This window comes from Pezoporus occidentalis, unplaced genomic scaffold, assembly GCF_034315485.1.
Source record: "Pezoporus occidentalis ecotype Australia unplaced genomic scaffold, CSIRO_AGI_Poc_V1 ctg69, whole genome shotgun sequence".
NCBI lineage: Eukaryota > Metazoa > Chordata > Aves > Psittaciformes > Psittacidae > Pezoporus > Pezoporus occidentalis.
The window spans coordinates 1,451,188-1,478,596 of record NW_026916041.1 but is presented as its reverse complement, the minus strand read 5'-3'; the positions used below and the strand labels follow the sequence as shown (position 1 = coordinate 1,478,596).

The following is a 27,409-nucleotide window of genomic DNA, read 5'->3' as shown; positions in this document are numbered from 1 at the left end:
GTGTGAAAGGAATTACAAACACAAACGTGCCTGACACAAGACAATCGGAAGTCGCTGCTGTATTAACATTAGAAGGAAGGACTTTCAGGATTCATGGGGATCGAGGTCCATGGGAGGGATGATGTGAGATGAGAGAGACGAAATGATGAGAGATGTGAGATGGTGAGAGCTAGAGAGAGGCTGGAGACCCTGGAGGAGAATCTAAACTGTAATTATACCCTGAATATCCATGCTCCTCTGTGCCTCTGGCTGTGACTTGTGTTCACCATGCCAGGACAGTTAATTCAGAAGTTTACAAGGGTTAGAAGATGGTAGAAGCAGCAAAGATGCTAGATACAGCAAGAAGCACCTTATTTTATTCACAGACATTCTGAGGATTTTTCAGTTGGTGATTTCAAAACAAAGCAGAGTTCTCAGTGAGCTCAGAGCAGTTGCTCATTAGTTCTGCCTACTAGCTTTATAAGCTCTTGGAAACATATATTCAAATCGTAGTTGATAGAAACAAGACATGGGGTTTAACTTTTGATGATGAGTATGTTCCTGAAAATAGTCCTATAGCATAGGATTCAAAATCGTCCAGATACCACTTGACTTTACTTGGCAATAGAGACTCTAAGTGTTCTTTGGGTGTTTATCAGATTGCTAAATGGAAGAAACATCTGGACATTACTTCATTGTCTTTATGTTCTAGCCCATGGATTGATAGTATCAGAAGAAGAAGAAATGACACAGAGGATTCGACTAGACTCCATGGATTGCAGGAAACTAGTTAGGTCTTTTTTCTGTAGGCAGAGGCCTATGTACATATACAAGCAAGTCAGCTTTCATTACTGGAATAGCTGAGGGACTTTTAAAGTTGATTTTTGCTTGTATTACCAACAATGGGTTGTATATTAACATCTGCCTCACATTTGCTATTTCTTTGTTCTAACAGCTGTAAATTTACATTTACACATAGTGCTCAGAGCTAAAAATGTCATTCCCTAGGTTAAAAACCCATACTGATTTTTGTCATTCTCCTTGTTAGGAAAGAGAACTGGAAACACAGGGAAAAGACAAATGGGAAGGATAGCCCCCAGATGATAAGTGGTTTTAGTTGGAGCATGGATTAATCACGTACAGCGTAGCCTAAGAGTGCCATTGTCTGCTATTACCACAGCAATTTAACTGTAGCCAAATGAGCAAATCTATTAAGTGTAAAAATTATCCAAAGAAAGTAGAAGAAACCAAATACTTCAATCAACAGTGAAGAGAAAAATACAATAATTCTTTTTCAGGATAGAGGAAATTAGGAGCCTTTTTTGTGTGGATGGATGAGAAGTGTTTTGCACAGATGAGAATAACTTTGATGTTATCCTTGAATAAAACTTCTGTTGCTAGAAAATCAATCATTTTATGCAATAACTCCATGTAACTATTCTCTCAAATACAGATAATCCGAATCTTCTTTACTGCTCAGACAGATGTGTCAATTTTCATGGGAAAGCATGAATACCTTCAAAAGTAAGAGCTTCATTTTTCTCTTTAGGAGCAGGAAGCTCATATACTTTAGCCAAAGCACTGTATTGTATGATTTTTTTCTTGCCATTTTCTTTTTTCCCCTTCAAAATTGTTTAGCACAGGAGAAAAGGCAGGAAGAGATTACTTTGTGGTGCTGAATTCATAGTGCCATTTCTCTAAAAGAAACTGGCATTATTTGAAGAAGGGTTTTAGATGGCAATGACAGGGAATTTAGGAGAAGGGAAGTGCATTTGAAAAAAATTTGGAAGGACGTTGTAAACTTCAGGGAGGAAGGGAATTAGATAAAAGAATCTGTGAGAGTGGGAACAATAATGTGAAGGGGAACAGGCTGTGCTGGAGAGATCCTTTGACCTAGGTCTTGAAAAGAATTCAGAATATGATCTGCAATCTCTGTCTTTGGGAGGGGGAATGGGAGTTCTTCCATTTACGGTAAAGTGGAGTAATAAGGTCATTGCCCCAGCTGTTAAAATATTTTAAGATCTACTTCAAACTGATTATTTATTGTAGTGTTGAAGTATAAACTGTTGTGCTCAGAAGAAAGAGAGAAGTTGGAATTGAACCCAAAAAGTGGTGTGAAAGCATAATTTATGCTTCTCTGAGAGGGGATGGGACCGCTAGTCCAGTCCAGGTCATTATCACTGGTGACACTGGTTTTTAAGAAGCCTCTTTAGGTATAGCTGTAAGTGAACAAGTCTCAAGGTTCAAATGTGCAAGGGGAACTTGGAAGCCTCCAGCAAAGCCAGGGATAAATAGGATGCATATTTTGAGTCTGAAAGTGCCTCTGAGTGCGGCTTTGCAAAGCCCGTGAGGACCATGGGATGGCAAGCATCTCGGGCATATACTTGAGAACTGGCTTGTGTGACGCAGTGTTTCTGTGGAAGGTAGATGGGCTACAGAGGAGCTCCTGTGCCTACATCTGCTTCAGAAGCCACGTTTTCCTTGTGGCACAGAGTAGACTACAATTTGCCTACTTAGTCATTTCTGTTTAGCACAGTCTTCACGTTCATAATCTACATATAACCTGTTCCAGATGAACAGCAATAACTTTCATTATTAGATAAATCGCTTTGTGAGATTAATCTATACTTGTGCTGTCATAGCCTAGCAGTAGCTTAGAGAGTCCTCTATCATCAGGCTAACTCGGTTCCTTAGTTCTGCTCTTGTGGCACAGCCAATTCCATTTCAGTGCATGTGAATTAAGGAGAGTATGCTCTAATAATATTTTACATTTACACAACACCTCTCATCCCAGAGTACTTTATAAATCATGTATAGTCAACACCACTGACCTTTCACAGTCCCATGAGAGCAGAAGAATAACCATTTTACAAAAGCAATCAAACCACAGGAATTTTTTCTCTACAATACTGGGGGGAACCAATTAATTACAGAATGTATTTTATGTTCCCTAAGCTACAGCTTCAGTTTGTAAAGACCTTTATTGAAAATTTCCTCAAGACAAAATGCATGATCCTACATTTTGTGTACACTGTGAACAAAGAGCTAATCCATCTTTTCCAAAACTGGACCCCTGGAAGCATTTCACTCTTGCCTCTGAATAAACACTGGAATATTCCTGCTTCTATACCTTAGCTGTCATTTTTATCTGTACATTTTCATCTTTTCCTGCAGAATCTGTCCAAAATCCTGTAGTCTGCATTCCCCTCTGCTGAGGATCCTCCCATCTCAGTGTGAGAGGTACAGCAAAATAGATACATCAGGAAACCTAGTTAATTGCTTCTGAGGATTTCAAATGTAGCTGATCTTCTGGGTATCCAGCTGAAGAAATTCAGCATGGCTATGCAGTGGGCCAGGGTATGCAGAGGAGGGATGAGCAAGGCCAAAGAAACAAGGAGGAGAAGGACAACGGCAATGAATTAAGCTTCCTGGCATTCAGTTTTCCTTCCCATAAAAATTAAGAGGATAATCCAAAGCCTACTGAGATCAGTTAGCTTCTGTCCCTGCAGCACTGGAGCTGTGGGGAATGGCTGTGGTTGCTGAGGGAGCATGCGAGGTCCTTTGTCTGCCAGGGCATCCTTCGTGTGATGTGCAGAGGCTCAGCTTATGAGCAGGGCTGCCTTGGTAGGGTCAGATTCCATCTATTTACTTTAACAAAAAAACTCCGGGGGAGCTGCTATCCTTATTTTTAAAGAAGAAAATAGGTATACAGCCAGTTCTAGTACAGTATTTGCAAAAGCAGCCATTCTGGAGGTTAATTCAGGCCTTTAGTCTGTTGTTTTAAAAGGAAGGACAGCACATTTCTATTTTAGTTGTGCAATTCAGCAAATGGATTACAAAACTGCAGTTAACTGTCAATGCCATGGATGGCAACTCAGTTAATAGTAAATTAAAAGAATCTTTAGGTTTTCAGTGCATTGGTTTGCCATTTATCTCTCTTTGTAGCTTGTCTGGATTTAATGTAGTTTATTCCATTTAGGAGCATTACTGAGACAAACCCCATTAAAGCAGGCATTATAGTCCTTGTTTTAATTAGCACTCAAGGCCACTAGATAATGATGCTTAGAAAAAAATCTATCATGGTCATTAGCACTGTGATCACCAGAAACCTCTCTATGACAGTGTCTTTTTTTTTCTTTCTAAATCCCAGAGCTAGTTGTGAATGCCTTTAATATGGTCTGTGGCATTTGAACTGTAACATTGATCTCAAAAATAACAGTTCTTGCTCTTTCAGTGCTCATACTTGGAAGAAAACGGATCTTTGTATGTAAGACTTGCAGTCAGAATCTATCATTATTAGCTAATATTTTGCAAAGCTATTTTATTTGGGTGATTTTCTGTCATTTTATTTCATGGTGAGGTTTTTTTTAGGTATTTGGGTCTGTGCATGATCTTCTCAAACAACACCCTGATCAGGGAAAGATATTTGCACCACTCCTACCAATATAGGACCAATTCTGTCCCTGACCGATACGGGCAATTAAAATAATTTCCTGACATCATGTTTAAAGCATTGACATGTAATTCTAGGACAAAGCCTCTCAGCACCTCTTCCCAACACTTGTCTGCACTCAGAGGATGAGCAGCTGCTATTTCATGCTAATGTCTTTTGAGGGTGAGGACATGTTATTAACTCTGCAAATGGGTGCATTTTCCATCGTACAGAGCTGACCCTACATGCTGTTCCTTTTGTAGGTTTTAGTTTTGTTGACAAAAAATAAAATGAGAAAAATTATGAGTTTGGTGAGTTAGGGTTGGCATCTTGAAGGATGGGGCATGTCCCTGCTCTAACCGTAGGGAACAGACCCCTCACCTTACATGTGTGGTAAGTTGCAGGTCTTTAAGGCTATCCAGGACAAGTAATATTTCTAATAACACAGCTGCTTATTTTACCAGTATTGCTGCATTTTACCTACTGTGGATAAAGACTGGTGTACCTGAAAAGAGGCACTCACCCTAGTCTTTGTCCTTTATTCCTACAGACCAAAGTCACCATGTGTTTTCAGTAACTTGCCGGCTCCAGGTGCAAGAGCCTAGCAGCCTCCTGAGATCCTTTAAGCTGCTCATCAAAGCCTCAGAGCAGGCTGAATGCTTGTCTTCATAACCATACTTCTATAGAGAAATAAAAATTGCTTTATTTTTCCCCTTTCTTCCTCCTGAAGAGGAGAATTGTGTGTACCAAAACAGTATAGCATACAGAACTTTATCCAAAACTTGCTTTGGCTTATGGCTCTGCCACATTACTACTGACAGTGTGTTTCTTGATGTGGCTGTGATCCCTCAGCCCCTGCTTCAGTGTGTAGGGGACTTGAGGGGGTGAATGGCCATCAGTGCCCAATTTATAGAGTAGTAATTTTTGTTGGACTGTTTCAAGATTCGTCAGAGCTTCTGAGCACAGAAGCTCTTTTTGCCCTTTTATCATATTGCAGCCCAAGCCACCTAATCTGTACTCCTGTGGTGTGGGCATTTTTTGGCAAAATTTGCTCGCTAGATCGTCCAGTTCTATTCTATTCCTACCTTTTGTTTTGTCTAGTCTTGCTCAGGGTAGATAACTAATGCAGCAGTTAAAATGCCATCCTATCAATGTTCTTTACCAGGAATGGAAACCTGCTTGTCTCAGGAGCAGTTACACATGAACTCATTTACAGAATGAGCTTCAGAGTGGAATAAACGTGGATTTAGTATTCAAGCAGTCCACAGTAACTGGATTTTTCTGTTGTTATTTTTACCTAGATAGTTGTTGCAGGTAAATAAAAGACTTCTCCCAATTTCTCAGTTTCTAAAAAGTAGAAAAGAACCAAATCTCTGGAAGATATCTCAAAATCTGTTTTTAAAACTGTGTAAATCCTCACTTGTGAATTCCTGATAAATGCAGAATAAATTCCCACAGTTCATGATTTCTCCTTATTTATTTTATTTATAGGCCATTCTAACTGTGAATGAGGCTTTACAAAACCACAGGGACACAGTCTTTCCCCAAAGGAGATTGTAGCTGAAATTAGACACAACACAAAACCAGCGGCTTCAATAGACAAAGCAGGATTATGCCAAATAAAAATTTTTTATATGGTGTATATTATATATGTTGTAAGCTTTTGATAATACAATTATTTGGAAAAGATCTGATTGTCACCTCTGAAAGTGGTGGTTAAAAACAAAGCTCTGGAATAAAGCCATCATTAGTGTTTGCTGGTTTAAAGCAGCAAACCTGAGACAGTAATGACTTGCTTTTCTAAGGGCAACTTAATTGAGATAGATTTAATGGGGGATCTTCACTTTTAAACTCTTCTTCTAGGCTAGTGGTGCTGCCTGCTTTGTGTGTTTTACTACATGAGGAAGGTAAAACCTCTTGGAGGCTCTATCAGGACTTCTAGTTTCTTCAAGGTTCATTTTGAGTACACAGTAGATTCTTCTGAATTTCAAGTAAAGGGGTGTCTTACTCCACTCATACAGAGCTCTTCTTCTACTCTTCCATTCCATTCTACTCTACCCTTCCGTACAGAGGACCTGTGTAATATTTTGTTCCTGGGAATAAGCAGTGATTGTGCAGTAGTACATAGAGTGTTCCTCAGCACAAAAGGCTACCATTCACATGTGTATACTATCAAATCCTCAGGCTTTATTTTTACATTTGAATATCTAGACCTTTTGTTTAACAAGACTTTGAATAACTAACTGAGGTTTGGCCACTATTTCCAGAGCTCCGCTAATACAGAGCTCATCTCATCCCCTCTGTGCACATCAGTGGAGGGAGCAACATGGGCTGGGCAAGGGGCACGGGGCTGGAAACCTCGCCGCCTTTTCAGCCCCTTCAGCAGGCAAGAGGGGTTAATGTATCTGCTCACCTGCCCCACAGGATTCTGGTGTGGCTAATTAGTCAATATTTGCACAGTTCTGTGAGAGCACTTTAGAAGTGCCAATTATGAATTATAATTATCTTGTGAAGATGATTGGGAGTCCATGTTTGCATGTTGATTCAGGCCATGGGAGTAAGCTTTTCAAATAATGGCTCTTATTTAAATGCCTTACATTTTCCTTATCTCTTGTTCTGTGGAGTTTTTTCTCAAGGATGATGGGAAACATTAGTTTACCCTCAGGAAAACCAGGTCTGACTGTTTTTACTAATGAGTTATGTACTTAGTCACAGTAGGTAAATTTACAAACCAAGCAGGACACACTCAGAGATCAATTCTGTCTGTTTGGTAGATGTTCTACATAAACCGTTCAGCAGGGTGAGCCTGCTGAGACTTTAAAACAAATACTTCTAAGTAACATTGCCATAAGCATGGTAATACAGTGGCAGTTCCTGTTTTAAACTCTGCCGAGTTCCTACTTTATTTATATCCCATCTATTTACTGAAGTGTAATAGATTTACTCTGGGAAGAGACTCAGTCTCAGCAGATTTACACTGAAAGATGACATTTAAGTTTCAACTTACTTTTACAAAATAGTAACTAATGTTTAGCACTAACTGCAGGGCACTTAGCTATTTATTTCTTTTTCATAACAGCACACCAGTATTAAAGACAAAGCAAGAAGAGACTACAAGAGAAGTCCATGACCTGACTTACTGGAAATTTCCTGTTACAGAAAGAATAACTCTGTATTTTTCTTAAGGTCTCTGAATTCTTGAAGCCTTTTAAATGTTGTTGGGCTCTTTAACTGTATAGTAAAAGGCTTTGTCATTTTTTCTACTTTTGTGTAAAGTAGTTGGGCAAATAGTTGCCTGTAGAGCAGGCTTAATATTTTACTGCGGAGACGTGTATGTTAATGTTGAGTTAAATAAAGAGAAACCTAGAGTAGCATGTAATTCCACAGAGAGGACAAGGTTCTGACTGCAGTTACTATACAAGAGCAATTGGGAGCAGGTTTGGGCCAGAAGCTCCCTTCCTACCTATCTCTTTGTGGTAACGTAAAATTTTAAGGGGGAAAAATTACAGGGAAATGAACACTTTTTAAAAAATGTTCATGAGTGGAGAAGAACTTCTTTTTTTCTGAATAGGGGCCTTTTGACGGTTGTTTGCTAGCCTTATACATGCATTCTGTAGCTGCTTAGCGATGTTTAACGCAATGTTGATATGAGCCCATACACTGATGCTCCAGCAGAAGGGTCTTAAAAATTCATACAGTGACTAAATTCATGTGTTTTTATTTGCTGCTTTTCTTCTCTACTTGGGAGTCCTAAGCACTGTCAGGTAATTTAATATTACAGGGTTTGTGGTAGTGAATGTTGCTGAAAATCTGGACATTCATTTTTCATCCTGCCAGCTGGAAGGAGTGTGATGCTCTGGCATTGTTCTGCTTGGAGAAAAGTGTTCTTCTGATACTAGACTAAAATGTTTCATCCCTGCATAAATCCTTACGACTTTCTGAGAATGATTTAGTGCTAAAAGCATTCAGCCTTGTTCGAAAAATTATTGTAGAGGAAGACGCTTGTATCTGTGTAACAATTAGCATGATGTTACTGGTACGAGATTGAAGTACAAATGAAAATTTCCAAATTTAGGCAAATACCTGTAAGGCATCTTCAAGCCCTGTTACAGTCAGTGGCAATAAGGGCCCCCTTCAGCTGCCATGCAGAAGCAGCTGGTGCCATTTGAGATGCCGTTGGATGTTTTTTGTAGCCTCTGAAAGCTATTTGAGAAACATGACAGTTTTCTGTAGCTCCTGTGCCAGGTCTGCCAACGGCATCCAGATGCAGATTTCATCTGCCTAGAGAGAGGGTACTTAATGCTGTTTTAAATGGCATAGACTATGCCCCTTGACCCCCAGCTGCCACTTCAGAAGGGCATGAATGTCCTGCAGTTCCTGCATCAAGTTGTCCACCTCCATGAACATATCTGTGCAGACATCCAGATAGCTTGGATGCCCTTGGCAGCTCAGGTGGTCCTATCTGCCAGTGTTTGGGCAACTAAGTAGCATTCCCATGGGCTGGTCAGCTGCATCCCTTGTGAGGCTCCATTGCCTTGTAGCCCCTCGGAGTATGGAGGCTCAAACACATTGTTTGCCCATAAACGCACTTGGACATCTCACATCTCATGATGGGTGGCTGACTCCCAGCCATCACGTCACACGTGTGACATTTCACTGAGCGTGCAGTGCCACATGGGACTTCATTGATAGGAAATTAGAAAACTGTGGAAGGGTTGAGAGGAATAAAGGAGAGAAAACTGTAGTTGCTGTCCATGTTACTGCTCTGCTGTGCTCTGTATCTCAGCTGGTGAGACGTGCTGTGGATTTGACCCATGATCTCCCTGTCCTCCAGGCTCATCTGCAGAGCCACAGAATGGCAACACAGGCAATCAAGCCAAGTCAGAAAGCTGCACCAGGGGGAAATTAGTGTCCCTGAGTCATGATCACTGAGCAGCACCACCACAGTGGAATAAATTGGATGGCCTGAAATGGGTCAAATGACTGTCCTTCTGAGGCAGCAGTAGGTACTCTATGGTGACTTGCTTGTTTTCTCCATCTTTTTTTGGCTGACCTTTGGATTTTCTGTGATCATTTTGCCTTTTCTTTGCCTCTGCTTCACCTGTGTTTGCCAGCAGTGCTGTCTTTGCCTATTAGCAGTTGTGCACCAGCTGCTGTGCTTTTTCTTTTTTTGGCAGTTTCTGTGCATATTTGGCTGGCTTTTTTGCCTCAAACCGTTTTGGTGCACGTCAGCATTTTGTCTGTTTGCATGCACTAGGGAATGATAGGAGCCACAATCTATTTGGGTCAGTGCATGGCTGTGTGGAACCATTCCAAAACGAGGGATTTTCCAAGAATAAATTTTCCTTTGCTAGTCTGGTTCTCATTCTTGCCCATGTTATATCTCTTAGCTCCCTTCTGCTATTTTTAGACTTGTAAAACTGGGGTAAAGAGAGTGATGAGACTTTCTGTTGGTTTTGCTTTCTTCCAGCCAAACTCAGTCTTGTGTTTCTCCTGTTGGTTGAATAGTTCATGGGAATGCATAGCAACACAAGTAGTTTAGCGGCTGCCCAAAACTAAGGTCATGTGTTACAAGCCAGCTGAAAATTCAAAGAGGGTTCTCTATAAGAACGGCACAGTTGTGTTTCTGAAAGTAGCACGTCATTTTGGTATTGTGTCTAAGTAAGCGCAGAGCTGATGACCTCTGCTCTTCAGGCAGTTTGCCAGCTGTTCGCTGTACCTGAGAAAATCTTTCAACAAAAGGAAAAATGAATTTGCTATTGCTGCCACCATATTAACCTGTAAATGTTTCAGCTTTCAGTGACTGATGGTCACCCTCTTGATTTGGGAATGGTTTCTTTTGAAACCTGTTTCTTCCTGCAGAATCTGATTGCTTTACAATAAAACTGTATCCTGAAGTGATGGAAAAGGATAAAAGATAAAGTGTTTTTTCACCACTTAGTGTTAGGTTGTCCTTTGAAATGAGCCACGTTCAGGAGGGTGTTACAGCAAGCCTGAGCATGGTGAATTTCTCAAAGAATAAAGATAAAGCAGATGAAATCCAGACTGCTTGGCAAAGGAAAATCAAACCTGAACAGGGTATTATAGCAGTGAAGTAATGGTAAATTGTAAAAGATAACTAGCTGTTGAAATTGCTTGGGGGGTGAGGGGTGTATTGTAGCTGTATCTGTTCTTGAACTGACTTCTTATTAGTATTAATAGGCCATATCTAAAGTAATCAATAAATATTGATATCTACTGGTAATTTTATAAGAAATTTGTGTGATTTTGCTGGATCAGTATATTATTATAGAAAAATAATTAGGGGAAGAAGTGCTAAACCAGAAGTGTTTTCCAGGGTGAGAAATACTCAGCTAATGCCCTCGTGGAGCTGCAGCACTGGAGCAGTACTGGTGTGGCTTCTGGAAAGGAGGAGGTGGTGGTTATGGAAGAAGGAACGAGGCTTCACTGGTGGTAGAGGGTGGGTGAAGGTACCAGAAGGAAGCGAGACAGCAGTGGTCAAGGCTTCCTGGCCATGCAGGAGTGGAAACAGTAGTTGCTTTGGTGTGTATGCACACTGTGGTTGCATGTGTACAGCTAAAAGACTCTCTCAGCTCTGTGTAAATTGGACTACTGTACAGAGGTTTTGAGCTTGCTTTCTGCTCTTCCCCTCATACATCACCAGTCTGAACTGTTCTTCATCTTACCTGGTCTGTCTTGATTACTCTCCTGTCCCTGGAGAGCAGTTACCCTTGTATCCAGTATAGGGTTTTCATCAAACTTTAGTCTTATTCTTCTCCTTAAAAGCCTTAACAAGACCAAGTTCTGTGGGGATGAAGTAATGATTTGGGTCAGCACAAAAGCAAGACCTGTAAGAAGAAAAGCGAGGCTGATTACTGACTCTATGATGCGGTGCTCTGCTTGTCCTGCTTACCAGCAGTTGCTTCTCTGTCATCATGCTTTGGCAGCTTGTAACTCAAAAGTACTAACTCAAACTCCTTGCAGGAGGCATGATGTATTTACCCTTCTATCTGCAGTGCTACTCAGATTGTAGTGCTTCCTGCTAAAATAAGGTTAATGATAGTAATGTGGGAAAGCAGAGAGGCAGGAGAAGTCTTGCAGCATTAGTGATGCTTAAATTGGAGAAAAATAGATGCCAACAGGCAGCAAAAAGAACTGACTGGAGGAAAGGGAAAAAAAGGGTTTTTTTAGTCATTTGTTATTCAGGTTTACAAGCTGTAGGCCAAATTCTGTCTTCTGATTCTTGCTTAGGTGGAAGAGGGGTGTATTTTTATTAGTGATCATGATTTATTCATGTTGAGGAAATGTTCTGTTTATACCGAGTTCAGATTGAAAAGTGGTAGTTAGTAGATGATACTAAAAATGGTGAGTTCCCTTGAAATGGTGTGAGAAAGTATCCATCTTCTGAAGTCCATTTCTCTTCACAGGTAGTTTCCTACTGTTAAATATCCAGCAGTCAGGAGAAAGAGTCCAACACTGTGGCAGGCAACTGCATTTGCTGCGTATGTAAATGCAATATTCATACATAGCTTTATGGACAGTTTCTTTTCCACAGTGTATGAACTAAACACCTCAAATCAAGAAGGGGAAGACCTGGTTCTCATTAGCTGTGAAGACTTTCAGAATTACATTAGTTGCAGTTCATTAGATCTTATAATTGTATTTGCTGTGAGTCATGATGAGGGAGTGAGGGGTTTGGGTGTGCATGGGGGAGACCCAGTTCGTAGATCATTCCCAGAGGATACATGATTAGCTTTTGCTGCTTCAGTCCATCAGGATCAAGCCCAGAGTTTTTTATTTCCCTCCCCATAGGATAAAATGTGCCACGTGCCAGGATGTTGGTGTGGGGAGCAGGAAATTGTTGGATTTATTTTGCCTCACTACCCCATGCTGCTCCAGCTGGCAAGAAGATCCGTGCACCTCAGTGGGGAGGGTGAAGTTGCAGGGTGTGCTGGACCGTCAAAAGCAAGTAATATTTTCATTTGCCCCAGCTCTGCTTCCCATTGAAAGGACAGAATGACATCATCATGTAAATGTCAGGGAGAAATTACAATGAAATAGTGCAACAGCGTGAGGCCATGAAAAGCCCTGGTCTGTCAGTACTGCTCCCACTACACAGCCACGTTTTCTGTTCTGACATGTCAGCCAAGGAAGGTAACGCAAAGACCTCCCCCACTTGGTCACTTCACATTAACTTCCCTGCTTTTGCCCATGATGTATAGGTATCTCCTCTCCTTATTTTAGGTGTCTGGAAGTTCAGTGGTCTGTAAGAGGAGACTAGGTATGACCAGCTGTGAAGGCCATTCCTAGTCTCCTCTACCTGAGAAGGTACTCCTCTCTGCAGGCAGAAGTTTGTCTTCACTGACCATGCAGACAGTTTAGATTATTTTTAGATGAGTGAAGTTAAGGCAGCACCTTTCCTCAAGGTCCACATGGTCCTTGAGGACCATGCTTCCAAGTTTCCAAGTCAAAGAAGAAAAGGAAGATCACATAGATGAGGCATTGGCAAGGCATTGCAGGCAACTGGGAGCAGTTCTCATCTCTGCCAAAAAGCTCTTAAAAAAACACTGAATCCACCTCTGTCTTGAACTTTTTTTTTTTATTCATGAAAAGGGAGTCTCTCCTGTGCTAACTTGGTCTTACCTAGGTAAAATATAAACTCTTCAGGACATGGACCATTATCAGCAATGAAGAAGGCTTCTATACCTATATCTGCACCAAATATTTAAGAAAAGCTGGCAGTCCTAATAAAATACAAATGCTAGAAAGTTAAAATTAATTTTACTGAATCAGAGTGAATAATGAGAAATTTGAGCTTGAAATAGCCCTTCAGCTTTACAAAGGACATCACAAGCTGAATGCTGTTTTCTTAAAATTGGTCTGTCCCTAACTTACTGACTGCTGCCTGTCTTGCTGCAGGATATTATACAGTTCAATTCTCACTAAATTCTTTTGCTTCAAGATTATTTGATCTTATATATAATAGGTCCCTCTGATGTAATTTGTGCTCTACCTCTAAGGACCATCATTTAGCTTCCCTGGAACACTCTTGTCTTCCAGACTTTTATATGTATAGATATATGCTATCTTTGGCATTCAGTAATCTGAGCTTTTTAGATTAAGGCTGTAATGCCCTGAGAGTTGGATACAGGGCACTTTTTAAATTTCTCAGTTTAGGTAGAACTGATCTAACTATTAGTACTAAAATTTTAGCAATCTAGAAGTGAAGCATCAATGGAAGTCATTTAGCCTTCTCATGTGATGAGAACAGAGGTGAGATCTCTCAGGTGGGACCCCGTAGATAGCATCTTGGTGAAGAGAAGCCTGTTTTTAGAGAAATAAACATACAGAAGTTGAATCCCACTCTAAGTAAGAGCCTTGTTTTTTAAGAGAAGTTCCGCCTTCTTCAGCATTTTGTTGGGGACAATCAGAGCATTGTGGTTTGCCGTTGCATATTCTGCAATCTTCTGTATTTCTACGTTCAGGGTCCTTTGGAATTTGGAAGTGGTCTCTGGAAAAGTACTGTCTGTCATGTTTCATGGGCCTGATTCAGACATCATTTTGAGAACAAGTCTGATTGCCATGGGTTTTAGAGGTCTTGTAGGTCAGATGACAGAGGCAATCTCTGTGTGTTCCCACTTCCCAGGCTAGAGGAGTTCTGTATTTCTGTTATTACCTGAGTTTGCAAAAGGGTTGCTCAAAATGTTCTTTCACTGCAAAGACTGAAAGGGGACTTGGGATGGTAGAATTTCATAAACAGTAAAGTGCAATTATAAACAGGCAGTGCTGAATATGAAGTAGCACCTCGTTCCAGGAAAAGCAAAGATATCAGGAGTAGTTGTGTCAGAGCTGGAAAGCACTTCACAAAGACAGCTTTCATTTCTGTATACTCTAAAGTATGCAGTAATCGTGGTCTAATTACCTCACTGCAGCCAGAAAGCAGTATGGGATATTGTGGGGGTGTGGGAAAGAGCATAATATGCTACAATTAAGCTATAATCTTTGGCACGGTCACTCATCAGATAAAGCTTTTCTGCTGTTGCATTCTAGACAGTCATTATTTGGCTGCTAAAGCCTGGGGAAAATATGTGGTGGTGTTCCTAGGAGCTGTTTCACAGAGGCTTCATTATTGGTTTCTTCCTCAGCAACTGGCCAAGTCCGGACAGCTCTGCATTTGCAAGCTGTGTCCACAGTGCTCCGCTTTTCCTTGCTTGTGCTGAAGGTTTTGTACTGCTGGCAGTGGAATGGGGGTAATGTTATTACCCACCATGGAAGGAATTTGTGAGCTTTAAGTTATTAGTTTAAAAACCTGTTTGCTCAGGACCCGATTTATAATGGAAGGTAGCCTTATTGGAGATTAGTGAGCGTGTGTGGTTTATACACAGAAAGACCTTGTGAGTGTGGGAAATAAATGTGCTAGCTACATGGCACGTTAGGTACATAATTATGCACATGTATTAACCCTGGGATGTAGACTGTGTTTCACGGGGACATAATCATGTTCATATGCAATTATGCTCACCTTCCTTTGAAAATCTAATTTTACCGTCTGCTAGAAAACCTTGCTAGTGACATCTCTTATGTTCTGAATTTCTCCACTATTTTAATGGAAACTATTCCACTGCCTTAAAGCAAGCTCCTGAATTCACACACTTGATTGTTCACACAATTTCCTTGATTCTTCCCACTTTCCCAAATGTCTTTCTGAGGAGGAAAGGGAGCCTGCAATGCAGGCTAATGTGAAATTGCTAAAATTCTAGTAGGAGTACAAAGGAAAGCACGGAAAGAGAAGTCAGGTCAACTTTGTTGACCTTGAGGTGATGTTGTCTGACAAAGGCATGAATGAGTTGATTGGAGTCTAAATGCAGATTGCGGCATAAATCAGCATTTACTGCTGCAAAACCTTTTTTATTTTTTCTGCAGTGCCAGAGATAGATGTTTTCAGAGAGACTTGGTTTCTCTTTAGAAGTTGAGACTTAGAAGGGGTTAAAAGTGACCGGTGGTTTGGGCCTGTTTGGTTTTGTCTTAGATCTCTTTTTGCCCATTATAGAGCACACATATCCTTTGATAAGCCAGCTATGATTTCTGTAGAAGTAGATACAGTGGGGAATTAGATCAGAACCTCATTATTCTGCTGCTTCACGAAGCAGAAACATGAATTATTTTGAAAGCTTACAGCACGCAGTTTCTGCAAGGCTTCTCTGACAGCCTGCAATAGCAGTGCAGTCCATATCAGTAATTCCTTCCAGCACCAGGCTTCCAGGATCAGGCCTTAATTATGTGCACATCTGGTCTTCACTGCTTGGAGTAAGACATGTCTGCCTTAAACTGTTCTCATTAAATGGGTACTGCCAAGCCAAGCAGCTCAAAACCCAGCTGCACCAGCAGAGCTTTAATCTGTTGTAGGGAATGATTTGTCCTGGTTTAAGTGCATAGGAACCCCAAGAGTTAAATGCAGTAGGTACTGCATGAAAAAGGTGAGCATGGTCTTAAGGTTTGTGTAGTTCAGTACTGGATCTGCATACAAGCAGCTAGAAGCCAAAACAAGGCAACACAGGTGCAGAAACAGTAATACATATAGATCTTACAACTTTGTTACAGGGCATTTGGAGAAACGTCACAATCTTGATTCTAGTGACACTGTGGTGGTATGAGATGTTCCGTCAATCCTGACCTCAGTCCAAGCAGCAGTCCTGTTACCTGTTGTCTCCAGAAGCATTTAACTATGCTTATCCTCCTAGCAGCAATTTAAAGTAAGGATAATGTTTGTGTATTCAGGCTGTTCCATAGTGCTATCTGTTTTAATGCAGCAATTCCTGAGAATTATCTGCGTGGTATCTTTTTGATAAAGTTTCGGTATCTCTGTACTTTATTAAGTACTCATGCATGCTTATTGCTATTTTGGTATCTTAATATGGTTTTTGTCACCTGTAATAGAGGTGATTGCCCCTGACAGCAGACAACTGGGAACTGGGAGAAGAGAGAGCAGCTGGTGAGAGGAGCTGGAGTGGGTAGAACACTGGGCATGTCCTGTGGTGGAGTACCAAAAGAAGGGAAGGAGCTCTTGCACAGTGGGGCCAAGGTCAAAAGGGATCCACTGTTGTCAGATGTTCAGTCTGAGATTTGAAGGATCTGCTTTTACGAAGATAGAACAGCAAGGTAATGGACTGCTTCCTTCAGGTGTTTTCTTTAGGGTGGCCTGAGGATGTCACATACGGGGGTGCGTTCAGTCTTTGGGCACTTGGAGATACACTGCACCCACTGATGCCTGAGCTGGGTCTGAAGTTGCAGAGGGAGATTTCTGGAAAAGGAGTAAGGTAACAGGACCTCACTGGGTCTCCAGTAGGATGCTAGCTTCATAAAGTCAGTCCATTTCGAGGATTTGGAGGAATGGAGGATAGAAGGATCTAGGTTCAGGGGCATTATTCACACCTGCAGGACTGTTTCTGGTACTGCCTCTTCTTCATAGCCCAGGTTTCTGTTCTGGTTTCGTGTTTGAATGACCATGTTTGCAGCTGGATGCAGACAAGGGGATGATAGTTTCATACTTCTCAGCTCCTGCCTCAGAAGTAGAAAGAAGAGGAAAAGCGGGAGACCAAGCAGCTTGAAAATTAGCCCAATAACTGAAACTCTGCACAGAGGCGAGCATGTGAAGCTCCTGGGCAGAGCCCATGTTAGCCGAATCTGGCCTGACAGCCCAGGACAGGGAGTCGTGATCCTGCAGCCCTCCCCAAATCTCTCCTGTCCTGTCACATTTGGCTTCTTTGCATTCAGAGTCACTCAGTTGTCAGAATTATTTCTTCTCTTGCGTTCGCTCCATCTATAATTCATTAAAAAACCCGGAGGGGTGAAGCAGTCAGTTTTTCCCACTCCTTCCCTTCTGGAAGATGTGGGCTGAGCTTGGTTTGCAGCAGGGCATGAATGAAGCAGGTGTAAAACCCAGAAGCCAAGAGGAGGGTGGTGGGAGAGGGACATGCTGCCATCTCCTGTGAGGCCACCAAGGCATGGTGTCTGCCTCTCGCAAAGCACATCCCATATGCATTCTGCCACAGGCTTGGGCAAATCTTTGCTTGGAAAATCTAGGTCAGATGCTGGACCTGAAGCACACTGGATTGGTCAGTTCCTGAGCTTCAGAAGCCCAGGTTTCAGTCCAAGTTTGTGCAGCAGCTTCCCCACTAGTTAAAATTTTCACTCCGTGTGCTCCCTAAAATTGCAGTCTACATCTTGGGCTCAAAATTGCTTCACCCCAGATACAATTTTTTCTTCTTCTGTTTGGCCACAAACTTATACTTGCATGTTGTACACTCCCTACATCACTGCATCTGGCTGCACAGCCTCAGCTCTGCTTTATCCCTCCAACAGCTGCGAGGAAAAATAACACATTCTTCACCATGGAAGTGCAGGTCATGCAGTGAAATACGTGTCTTTCTGAAACTGCAGACCTAATTGGGCATTTAAGTGCAATTTTGAGGAAATAGCTACAGGTGTTATTTGTCATGTAGGTTCTACTAATGGCAAATATTGATGTCTAAAAAGCAAGAGAAAGTTCCCACAAGTAGGAGAAATTTTCTTAAATATAGTGTAAGAATTGGTTTTCTAAAGTGATAGTGGCTTTGAAATGTGAGTGCAAGCTGTTGTTTGCATTTTGTCTTCAGTGAAATAACCAAGGTTCTTATCCAGGTATTTCAGGCCTGTCTGTACTACTCTTTTTTCAGACTTTGGCATCACCAGCATTCTGTGTGGAAAGGGCACAATGCAAGAAATCTGCATCTTAAAAAATCATCACATACAAAAGTGATAATAATTAAAAAAATACAGTTTAGTTGACTGTTATTCTTTCCTAGCCATGTCTCTCTGTAACCTATTCAATTCTGGCAATCTGCAAGGGTGGAGGTAGGTCTTTTTCAAGCCCAGCAGAAGAATGGCCCCATGTAAACTTCATGGCTTGCATCCATCTCTGAAGCACCCTCACCAGAGCCACAAATCCCTGTCCCCAAATGGAGAGATTCACCAGAGGGCAGCACAATATCACTTTATATTGTAAAAGTAGTTAACTATTTCAGCTGTATAAAAGCTTTTTGAAATTAGTGGTTTGTTGTTCCATAGTCATGATTGCAAATAAGTCTCTTTTTAAAGCTGGCCTCTGAATCAGCTCCACAATCCCTTGTATTACACATACATTAACGTTTTAGGGTCCAGGGATTTACCACATGGAAGCAAGGGCAGTCCAGACAGTTGTGTTTTCAATGTATCTCTCTACCAGGTTTCTCTCCAGGGCTGGTCAGGACACCTGATGGGTGCTTGTCCAGCTTCAAGTATTTCAGAAGCTCTCAAGCTCTCCTGTGTTAAAGGCACCAACCTGAGTGAATACTATTTCAGGCTCATTGTTTGGGTAGCATTAAACAGTAGGAGTAAGCCCTCTGATGGCACTTCATGAGAAAGGTGCACAGAGGATGAAAGCAGGCATGCTTCCTTTGTATTATATTTTCTTCTGGTTGTCCTGTATGCTGGGCAGCTTCTAGGTCCTCTGGCACTTATGCTAGATTCTCACCACTCAAGGAGCTAAGAGGTGTCACTGGTCGCATCTTGCCTGCTCAGCTTCCCTCACAAAGTGCTTCATCTGTCATCAGCCTGTTCCCATTTATTACTCTATTCTGCTTGCACTGGTAACTGGTGTCTCCGGTAGTTGCCTCCCCTGGTTCAAGTGCCACTGTACTTTTCTGACCTTTTCTGACCTCTTTCTCTCAACTTACAGCCAAAGCTTTGGTGTCTGAATTCCTGCTTTTTTCCTGTGCATTAACTACATCTTCTGTCCTTGGTTGTTCTCTTTGCTCCATTTAGCTTCTGCCTGGTGGGATGTCTTGTGTCTAGCTTCAATCTTGCACTTCACTCCTGACATTCGCATGTAGGTCTCCCTTGAATCTCTCTCTGATCTCACTCCTCTTTATGCTCAGTCTCAACTCCATCTGCTCCTACTCATCCCCACATTTCCCCACTCTATACTGAAGTATTTAAAGATAAAGCTTTTCCATGGAGCTGCTCCCCATGCATTCTTAGCTTTCCTTGGATCAGCTATTATCTTTATATAAAGGCCAGCAGCCTTAAGTATATATAATAAAAGAATAACTTTTCCTACCATATTAGCTTATGTTACATTATTTAGTCATATGAGAGTACTGTAATGTTGTTTTTCAGAGTAGGTATAAATTCATGAACTTAGAAATGATTTAAATTATATCTTTTAAGACAATTCTGTATCTGCTTTTAAAAAAAATGAATTTGTGATTCTGGTTTAAGAAAGAAGAAAAATATTTTGAAATCTCTGCTCTCTTACATATATTTTTCTCTGACCAATATTTGAAGAAAAAAAAAAGGACAAAAGTTTCCTTTTTTTTTTCTTTTTAATTTGTATTCTGTCTTTTTATTTCTTGGGAAGACTAAGGAAAGAAAAAAGACAACAGAAATGTTCACAGAATATTTGATTTGGTTTTCATTTTTTTCACAGTTCATTTTCATTTCATCCTTTTTTGTCAAGGAAGGAAGAAAATTATTTTTTAAAGGCAAAAGGATGTGAAAAAGAAGGCAAAAGATCTTTTAAGAATAACTTTTAAAAGCTTTAGCAGGACAGAAAATTTCTTTGAAAATTTATAAAAATTAAAAGTTGCAAAGAAAAATACTTTCTATTCAAAACATTCAACAAAGGTTCGGAGCTAGTTAAGGCAGCCAATGCAGTGGACTTTGTAGAGTTTTCTAAATGAGAACAGTCCATCGCCTCTGCAGGAATCCACCCCATTGCACAATACCCTTGCAACTCATCAGAGACGTCTCTGTGGGCATTACACCAAGTTTTCTCCTGACTAAATCTGATTCAGCTTCTCTTAAGGTCTCTCCATGTCACAGTCAGTGGTGTGCCTGTGACTCGGCATAGAAATAACCTAAGTTTTGTTTTATAATAGGGATGATGAAGGGCTGTGTCAGATTCACATCTGCAGTATATATATATATTAGAGTTGTCTGCCATTGCTTTTAAATGTGTAATTTTTCAAACTCTACCAAGCTAATGAGAGAGGTGCATTGCTTGGCAGTGGTCATCCCCAAAGAGTGGTGGCTCTTTAATGCTGGTGCTCAAAGCTACCAGTAAGACACATCTGTGCTAGAAACCAAAGAGCTCATTTTATGTAGAAACAGAAATGTTATTTGTAAGAGCTACCCAGTCACATAGCTTAAGTTTCTTCTGCTGGCTCACCAGATTTCCTTTGATGTGAATGGCCTTTTTCTGAAAATTAATCTTTTTTTCTTATAAGATTTTAATAACAAAATGGTGACATGCTGAAAGCCTGTAAATGGACTTTGCATAACCAATTCCTAAATTATGGATACACTGATATCTTCAGCGGTGCAGAATGAAAGACACCTTTTGAATTTTGCCATGTATTACAATGTATTGCATTAAGAATGTGTGTAAAATTTTAGAATATGTTGTATACCAAAACTTGTTGGAACTAGATGGTCTTTAAGGTCCCTTACAACCCAAAGCATTCTGCCATTCTGTAAATACCATTTACCCAGGGTGTCTCACCATCCACTGATGTGCTGAAGCAAAAGTTGCATTTGTTCAAGTTCTTGAAAGCCACTCTGCCTACTTTTCTTGTTAGTCATTTTCTTAGACTCAAGTGGGCAGAAGCAAAAAAGAAAGTTCATTATTATTACTTTCCAGACATGCTATGAAGAAAATAAGCATTTCACATAGAAAGAAGACTAGAACTGATCCACTGCAAGATAGGTTTTTGTGGTACTCCTTTTAAAGGTTTACCTAGCATATTTGTCACTGTATGTCAAGCACCATATCACATGGAGGCAGGAGACATTAAGAGGGAAGGAGGTGAATGCCTGCTTCAGTTCTCTTTTTGGCCTGTAACTTTGCAGAAGTTGTAGTTTGTTTGAAAGCTCACTTTTCAATGAAGTTAACAAATATCACTGCAAAATAGACTGCTTTATCTCTCAAAGAGGATTTATAGTCTTTTTCCTCAAAATAAGAGTACAGAGATACTGTACTACCTTTTATTCTTGTTGAGATGGTAGATAAGTAACAGCTTGTGTTAATATTTGACAAGGTTTGTTCTATGTCACTGTCAGAAACGTAGCTGAAAATCTCTTTGGCTGGCTGGCTTGTACTTGAAACTGTCTTTTTGTAAGATCTGGATTAGAAAATCTCTCCTGCCAGACTTGTAGCTGTCAGATTCATTATCTTCAAAAATTTACATTAACCTCTTAACGGTGTTTTTCTTTCTGCAGAAACAGAAGGTGCATGCAGCACAGATGCCAGCCTTCTCCAAGGAATAACCTCTTCATCCCCAAGTGACTCCAGCTCCTGCTAGTACCATGGGGCCAGAAGGTGGTTTCTTAAGCAGTAGTCAGGTTCACATCATCTTGTGGGGAAGTTTGGCAGCCATGACAACACTCTTGTTCCTCACCTTCCTCATCTTCCTCTGCTCCAGCTGCAACAGGTGAGGTCAAGAGCTTAGCTGGCAGAAATGGTTCTTGAGTCAAATAGTGTAGGGATTGAAATAGCTTCACTAATAACTAGTTAGAAAGACAGTGAGGACTTGGGTACAGAAATAAAAACATACAGTACAACATGTGTTTTTGGAGCAAACCTGAATTTGAACAGTTCTGTTCATTCTAAAATCTAAATTTATTTTTTTCTTTTGCTGTGAAGGAAAAACACTGTTATGTTGGCTAGGTGCTTTCTCCTACGCTGAAGTCTGGAGCACAGACACTGACTGTTAGCAGAGCACACTGCTAACCTGAAACAGTTATACTAATTAACGTCTTGTATTCATACCTTATCCGTATTTTCTTCTCCAAAAGAGGGTTCAATTTTACCAATACAGGCATTTCTACTGACTTTGTTGAGTCCCATTTCAAGGCCTCTTCATGACTCTTAAGCAGAGCCCTGCTGATTGCACGGGGAGCTGGGCAACCTGTGCTTAATCCACAGCACCCTTCCACCATGTCAGACCCTTCATAATGAGGAGCATGACTGCTGGGGTCCATATTGCTATATTTTGCCAGGATAGTTCAATCAGCCAAGTGTGTGTGTTGGGGGGAAACTTATCCAATAACTCAGTACAGCAGCACCCTTATGCCTGTGGAAGGATGTTCTTTCAGTCATTCAACATTGAGAGCATTGAGGAAGCTGTGCAGCTGTAACATACACTGTCTTGGCATTAGATGTGTCTACAGTGGAAGGTTTTCAGCAGGATTTCTCTATTGCCAATGTTGTTAGAAACAGTCATGGGAAAGACTAGACCCCAGAATCTGGTTGAAACCCTAAAAAGCATAGGTTGGAACTTGTAATTTCATGTGATTCAGGAGAAATGCTTTTGCAAGATAACATTTCAGTATCTGAGAATGGTTTGGGTTGGAAAGAACCTTAAAGATCATCAAGTTCCAATCCCCCTGCCATGGGCAGGACACCTTCCACTAGACCAGGCTGATCAAGGCCCCATCCAACCTGGCCTTCAACACTTCCTATTCATTCCTATTTATCACAGTTCCTGTGATACCTGTGTAAAAATAGTAGAAATATGTAATTTTTTATTTATTTAAAAGTATAAAATCTAATTTAAAAATCCTTAAGCCCACAAACATTGCATTTAGGTACCATGTTTTGCCTTGTAACGCTCTAGTCTTTGATAACAGCTCAAGAAAGATGTTTTTAAAACAGAGTCAAACCACTGAATATGTCTTTGCAGTTACAGAGATGATAGATTATCAGAAACTATCTGGTGATGCTCTTTATTAAGTTCTTGTGTTGCTAGTCTGGACGCAGTATTTCTTATTTCAGATCGTTCTGTAGGGCAGATTATTTATGCATAAATGCAGTTATGTAGAATTTCAACAAATGGTTGTGGATATGGAAAACCAAACAAAATCTGCTCTTTCTGTAATGTCAGAGTCAGAAAAAAACTTCCAGAGAGGAAATAAAGTATTTCTGAACTCTAACGCTGCTCTGCATTGATCCTTACTTGCTCTGATTTCTTATTTCCCAATTAGGTAGAATTTTAACAGTTGCTAATGTGGAAACTACAGTGCACTGCAGACTTCAGAAGCAGCACAGATTTCATATTGTCAATATTTCCTTGCCTTTTTACTTGGCTTTTCATTTAGGGAAAGGACTGTAATCGTTTTAAGCTCATAGTTTATTACAGTATTTCAGAATAAGAGTTGTATTTCCAAAATGGTGAAAACTGAAAACTTGATCCATACTTTGAGTTCTGTGAAGTACCTGGTGAAGCAGGACTCATTTTGAAATGAAGGCTTCTGCTGCTATGAAATTTATAGGCATTCCTGAACTGCTTATGCTTATTATTAACTGTTACTAGTATCCTGAGCGGGAATAAGCTAGATTTTGTGGGCCTTTTCTAATTCTTCATACAATAAATACCTTTTGCTGAACCAGTCTAAGGAATTACCCAAGTAGTCTGTCACCAAAACACATATCTCATTTACCTCTGAGCATTTTGGATATGATTAAATTGAGGATAATATTATTTTTATTATCATCAGTTACTCCTTACTGTGACCTTCTACTGAATGAGAAAAAGGATGGTGAGATACATGCCTCTTCAGATACCACCCTGCCTCTCTTGACTGGGACCTCACACAGAGGTCATACTAGTCCCTGTAATAATTTTCAGTTACACTGTTTTCAATATTATTGTGAATCACAATTCCATTCCCTGTAGAAGTATAAGGTCTGTTAATGATTGACATTTGTATATTAGCATAATCTGTAATAACAGTTCGTATGCCTTTTTCATTAAGGGAAAAGAAGGCCAAATATCAGAATGGAGATCATGAAAATCTGATGAATATGGTGAGTATTTATTTCTGGCAGCTTGTGTCTGTCTTGTAATTGGTTTGTACCAAGCTCCCTGCAAAATACTGCAGATTGGAAAATAGCTCAGGAATTCAGAGATGGTTGAGCAAGGGAAACTTTAGAAGTTACAGAACAGGAAGAGGAGAGGACCTGAGTAGACCCGATAATCTGCACTTTCTCAATGCTTTTTCTGCCACTGTTGTACTCCAGATCTCCCACCTGCCTTTCACTCCATTTGCAGCACAGGCACAGCGTACCCTTCCCACAAATTAAAGCCATGGTACTGTCTATTATGACAAAAGTTGAAATGAAGATCACTCTGGACATGCTTGCATTTATTTGGTTTTACATCTGTAAACACAAGTACCTGAATCTTTGAGTACAGTCAGCATAGTTTGACTCTTCCTGCCAATAATACCTGTGAATCACAGTTCCCAAGATTAAAACAAAATTTGTCACCTCTGTATTTATGCAGACATGTATTCTGATCCAGCAGTGGTTAGATCTCACTATTTGTGTTCCAGCCTTCTGACAAGGAGGTGTTCAGCCACTCGATCACAAGTTCAGCTACTGAACCCCCTCCGAGCACCGACCAGAACGGAGCACTCAGCAATGGTGAGGGTGAGTAGCACAGACCCTGTGGGTGGGATGAATGAGCATCACCATCTCCTTGCTCACAGATCCTACACTGGTGACCCTTGAATCTTCTGGATTAGCTTTCCAAGCACAAAGTCATGCCATTTGTCTGAATACCCTTTGTTTCCCTTTGCTCATTTCTGGAGGTCTGACACCAGATCAGCTTCTGTATCGCAGCGTAGAGGCTGGACATGCAGCTCTCTGGAGGGCAGTCAGGGCACACACAGAACATAATTCACATAAGCATGTTTGCCTTCCTGGGAAGTAGCCCATCCCAAGGAGATGTTGGAATTTTAGGCTATATCTCCAGTTCCCTGCTGGGCACGCTCTGGCATAGCACTACATCCCAGCTCCCAGTCCTCTGCACCAGTCAACACTGGAGAAGGGCTAAGGGCCTGCTCTGGGCCACCAAAGCTACACCTGCAGATTGACAAGGCCATCAGGCAAAGACTAATGTTGGCCAGCAGTTGGGACTGGGATGTGACCAGAGGATGCAGTCACACCGTAGAGCTTCAAAAGCACTCCAGGAGACTGTAGAAATCTTTCAGGTCCTGCTCTCCCCAAAGGACTGGGAAGCCTGTCATATGAGGAAAGGCTGAGAGAGCTGGGTTTGTTCAGCCTTGAGAAAGGAAGGCTCAGGGGATACATTATCAGCATGTTCCAGTATTTAAAGTTGGGCTACAAAGAAGAAGGAGACTCCTTTTTACAAGGAGTCACATGGAAAAATTAAGGGGTAATGGGCATAAATTGCTCTTGGGGAGATTCCAGCCGGACCCAGGAAGAAATTTTTTCACAATCAGAAAAATCAGCTGTTGGAATAATTTCCTCAGGGGAGTAGTGGATTCCCCAACACTGGACACCTTTAAGATTTAGATGGACAGGGTGCTAGTCTAGGTCATCTCATCTAGGTCATGCTTTGCCTTGAAAGGTTGGACCAGATGATCCTTGAGGTCCCTTCCAACCTGGTAATTGCTTGTATTTTTCTATTTATTTTTTTTTTAAACAATCAACATAAATAGGCTTTTTTTTTTCCCCTAGTCTTTGTTTTGCTGAATGCCCAAAATGATTCACACTGAAGTATCACTGGAAAATATTTTTCTCAGATGCACCTAAATATAAACTGGCTCTCAGCCCAGAGCCGCTGGGAACCAACTGTTGTCTCCACACTAGGCACTAACACTGGGACCATGCTCCTGACTTACAGCTCTCCTCCTCATCTCCTTGTGTGGCCAGAGGTATTCAGTCCTTCCGCCTCAGAGATGAGTATGCAAAGGAAATTTTAAACTTTGGTTTGCAGCTAATCGCTGCTCCCATCCATTGGCTTGTTGTGTATTTAGGTATGTGGCTTACTAAGGGACTTGATGTGCAGAGCAAAGCCTGGCAGAAGGGAAGCATTTCTCTTTGCCGTAAGTCACCACACATGCAGCTGCCAAAGCTGCTACAGAAAGGTGTGCTGTCAACGAGCAGACAGTTTTCAGACTCTCTGATACTAATCGGCTTACACTCTGCATAACGCCCTTTTGAATAATGGGAACCAATGTGCTTTAACTTCTTATTTATACTTTATGTGGTTTTTTGTTAATAGTTCTTTTTATTTTGCTGTTTCTAGCCTTTTGAACAGAGGCAAGGCTATAGAAGTAGCACCATCAAATGCTTTTTCTTTTACCCAACCTGCCAACCCTTTATCTACACCAACCCCTTCTGTGCTACTACCCATTAATCACAAGAGCACAGAAACACAAGCTCATTGCTTCTGATTATCCCCCTAAGGCTGAATGGGGTGGGTGCTTTCTGGGGCCTGCACAGCACAGAAATCCCTGGGAGCAAGGGCCAGGAAGGGAGAACATCTTTTAGCTTCTCCAGGATGCTTCCTGATGTCCTTCAGAAAGTCTGGAGGCACCCTGGGGACTGAGTAGGACACCTTGCCTGTCTCCTGTTCTTCCCCAGGTGGTATGTAGGAGCCAGGTGAATGGAGAAGGTAGTTCTCCTTTTCTCCTCCTCCCATCTCCCATTCAGACAGCGACTGCCATCTCGTACCTCCCAGTTCCAACCTGAGTTTTGCTGTCAGGGTGCAGCTCCCTGCGAGTGCTGACTGCTTGAGTCTGCATGTCCTGAGCACCAGAGAAAGCAGACCATGAAATCAAGTGTATTGATTGCTTCAGCGATTCTTTATGTCTTCATGTCAAACATGCTAAAGGAAGAATGGGTTTGATTTTGCTTAGATAGTAGGAGCCATAGGAACTGTGCTAAGAAAAGTAAAGCTATTCAGAAGTGATTTTTCAAAGAATTGTGTGACATAATAGTTACATGCTATATACTACCTGAAACATGCTTGTATGTGCTCATGCATACATCCTGAATGCAGGCAAATGTCATGCATGTGCACTGTAAGATGAGAAATCCCATAGATCTAAGTCCCTCTAGTGACAGCAACACGTGGCCCAGTCTGGGACATAAAATAACATGCTCTGCCTAAC

At 41.1% G+C, this 27,409-nt stretch overlaps 1 protein-coding gene across 9 annotated transcripts in view; it reads left to right on the top strand.

Annotated features, from left to right (window-relative positions):
- The window catches only part of PAG1 (phosphoprotein membrane anchor with glycosphingolipid microdomains 1), a 111,715-nt gene that overhangs the window by 66,401 nt on the left and 17,905 nt on the right, over positions 1–27,409 (top strand). For 7 of the 9 annotated variants that reach the window (XM_062641557.1, XM_062641558.1, XM_062641559.1 and 4 more), the window contains 3 exons: positions 21,707–21,918; positions 24,242–24,293; positions 24,821–24,917. In XM_062641557.1, coding sequence (XP_062497541.1) covers positions 21,794–21,918; positions 24,242–24,293; positions 24,821–24,917 — 274 coding nt within the window. In that variant the 5' untranslated portion in view covers positions 21,707–21,793. Of the gene's footprint in view, positions 1–21,534; positions 21,603–21,706; positions 21,919–24,241; positions 24,294–24,820; positions 24,918–25,970; positions 26,196–27,409 lie in introns of those variants that run through there. The other 2 variants (XM_062641561.1, XM_062641564.1) reach the window with 2 other exon arrangements.